General features: G+C 38.7%; 1 protein-coding gene across 1 annotated transcript; it reads left to right on the top strand.

The window, feature by feature from the left end:
- Positions 1-119: 119 nt before the first annotated feature.
- LOC144657742 (protein FAM81A-like) lies at positions 120-1,967 on the top strand. The gene has a single exon (XM_078518092.1). It carries the CDS (start codon positions 222-224, stop codon positions 1,296-1,298), a length of 1,077 nt encoding a protein of 358 aa, XP_078374218.1. The 5' UTR covers positions 120-221; the 3' UTR covers positions 1,299-1,967.
- The last annotated feature ends 934 nt before the right edge of the window (positions 1,968-2,901 follow it).

Genomic DNA, 2,901 nt, shown 5'->3' with positions numbered 1-2,901 from the left:
TGTCCTGAGAAAATGGAGGGAATTTCGAATAACAACTCGAAATTATGGGATGGAATATGTTCGGACCCAAGCCTCTTCGAAACTTGCCCGCACAAAGTAAATAAAATTTCCATAGCGATGAATATTCTTGCGTGGCGGAATGTTGAGTGATCATTTCAAACTTTGGCGCAGAACCAAATCTTAATCCTTTCTTGGAAACAAGCAACTACTTTCAAAAGGGCATGGAGAGGCCATACTCTAAAGAGGGAACGTCGCTTCCAGCTATCGTTAATAATAATAACGCAGATGAGAGATTGAGTCGCGTTGAAAACTTGGAAGATCGCTTAGCGCTTCAGGAGAAAACAACAAGATCGCTTGTTGATAGAGCGCTTATGGTAAAAGAAGATATTATTGAAAGCCTAAGCATTGCTCAGATTAGCTGGCAAGGCGAAAAGAAGGCAAGGGGTTTACTGCAGGAACACATACGAACAATCACCACTGTTGTTAAAAGATTAAGCAGGGAAATTGAAGTCTTGGAGAGCGAAATCAAGTCGAGGCATAGCCAAGTAGAAGGACAAAGTACAGCTGTGAAAAATTTGGAGCTGCATCATGTTGCCGGTGTCACGGATTTGAGAGGTCGTGTAGCCAGGTGTGATGCGGCAATTCAGAGGCTTGTATCGGATATGAGAAGCAATAATGAAGTAATAACTGACTTCAAGCAAAAGCAAGAGCTTGCAATCAAAGATTGTCGTGATCAAATGAGCTCTCTCGAGAAAAGCATCAATAATTTGACGCTAAAAATGGAGAAATATGTCATGGATCAGTCGAACAGCTTCCAGAAATTAAAGGGAGATTCAGATCAACGCGTTGTACAACTCGATTCTAAGACAAAAACAGTAGTTGAAGATATTCGAGGAAGTATTTCATCAAATCGTTTGTGGGCTGAATCGGAATATTTTAAACTAACACAAGATTTTCAAACCAGGCTTGAACGGTTTGAAGGTCTTATGGTTGAACGCCAGGAAAAATTAGAAAGAAGGGTCGACCATTACTTGGCAAAGGTAGATAGACTTTTGGAGGAAGAGAAGAGCAAGTATTACAATATATGGGAAGTTAGACTGAAGGAGGTTAGATCTGAACAGGAGAAGACCATGCATCAGATGTTGGCACAAATGAGAGATGAATACAGACAAGGATTTAACACTGTTCATGAAAGTATTTCCAGTCTTCAAAAAGTGTTTCACACAAAATTGAAATTGCTGGAAGATGACTTGCGTAAAGCTATTAATAATGTTTTAAGAATGGTAGTACTTGTTTGACAAGTTTTGATAGCGGCTGGGCACAGGTTTAAAACCTGTGCAATGTTAGCCTGAGAATGCAGATATATTTCCGGCTGTCGTTTTTCTCTGCTAAAAAGTAGCTGGAAATAGGTCTTCATTTGCAGGCTAGTTTAATGTCAGTTGCCAATAATAATTAATTTTATTTATTCACTTAGGGGGTTTTGATCCAATGCAGTACTCAAGTCATAAGCCAGGACCATATTATAATGGGGGCATGGTGGCTTAAATATCCTGCAAGTCACTTTAATCTCTACACCCAGGTGCACCTAACAACATTGCTGGGAGGTGACCTGCAACAAGTTAGTATCCATTCCTTCAATAGAGAGGGGTGGCAAATGGTCCTTCAGAAAAGATGAATTTCACAGTTGTAGCCAGGAAAATTTCCATGTAACCCCATTATGCATGCAATTTGTTTTATACTATCGTTCGTACATGAACGGTGCCCACAAAATTGTAAGCCTGCGAGGAGGCTCTCAACAGGCTACAAAACTGTATGCATTATTTAGTATGGGGTTATACGAAAATCTTTCCTTTCAAGCATTTTTGCAGATCTTGTGCACAGTCAATTTTTTTTTGCAACACTTCAGTTTTTTGTTTTCTTTTGCAAGGCTACAGAAAGTCTCATGCTCACAGAAAAAGTATTAGTCTTGCCATTTCCTCAATGTCTAAGTTTCAAACCCCCCCCCAAGTCTCATTTTCACCATTGTACCATCCCAGTACAGGGGTGACAACTCTAGCAAATGCTGTTTTGGAACAGCAAATATTCCAGGTAACCAACCCAAAAATTCCTGTTATAAAATATCAGGAAAGAGAAAATAATAATAATATATCAGTCAGGTGATCAGTACCTATAAGTAAGAAAAGTCTCATCACACATTATTTTGAAAAACAACTACACTGTTCAGTAGTGTGTGTCAATAATGTACATTTAAGTGTAGAAAGGGAGGGGGAGTTGTTTCCCACTCTGTTCACTCTTTGAATTCCCACAATCCCCTAATACCCCCTTCCCTAGCCTGCGTAGCAGGCGTCTGTTTACGTTTTAAGCGTGGTTAAAAGAGTGTGCAATTGCGAGAAGGCCGCGTTTCCCATACGCGCACTCGAAACTACGCAGGCTACCCCTTCCCCTTTTTACGCCTGCTATGCAGGCTAGAATGTCATTTACTTTTGTAAATAATGTAATATAGCACTTTTGTCTGTACACTGTATTGTCATAAAGGAAACACAAGTTTGTACATTGTATAGACACCAATAGAAAATTCATTGTTACATTAAAAAAGAAAATATTATTTGCTGTTGAATATATTTTGTAAAAACACTGAAGGCACTAACCTTTGCACAAGGCAATGTTTGTTGTTGTTGTTTTTTTTTTTTGCTACAACAGTTGAATCCCTACTTCTCAAACACATTAATAGGTTTTTACGATTTTATTTCTCTGCTTACTCCTTAGTTTTGATGAGAAGATATATCAAACACGAAAAAAGTTTGCTGCATGTCGTATTTTCAACTCTCTTCCCATTGTTTGGAAATGCAAAAAAACCCCTCTCTTTCCTGTTTGATGTAATACTTTTCGAACCCTTGATTT

Source organism: Oculina patagonica, chromosome 1 (genome assembly GCF_052425735.1).
Source record: "Oculina patagonica isolate OP01 chromosome 1, crgOcupat, whole genome shotgun sequence".
NCBI classification, from domain to species: Eukaryota; Metazoa; Cnidaria; class Anthozoa; order Scleractinia; family Oculinidae; genus Oculina; species Oculina patagonica.
The sequence above is the reverse complement of the archived record's forward strand: the minus strand, read 5'-3'. Positions and strand labels throughout refer to the sequence as shown.

Excerpts from the sequence above, each read along its gene's own strand:
- LOC144657742 (XM_078518092.1), top strand. The coding sequence starts at position 222 with ATGGAGAGGCCATACTCTAAAGAGGGAACGTCGCTTCCAGCTATCGTT.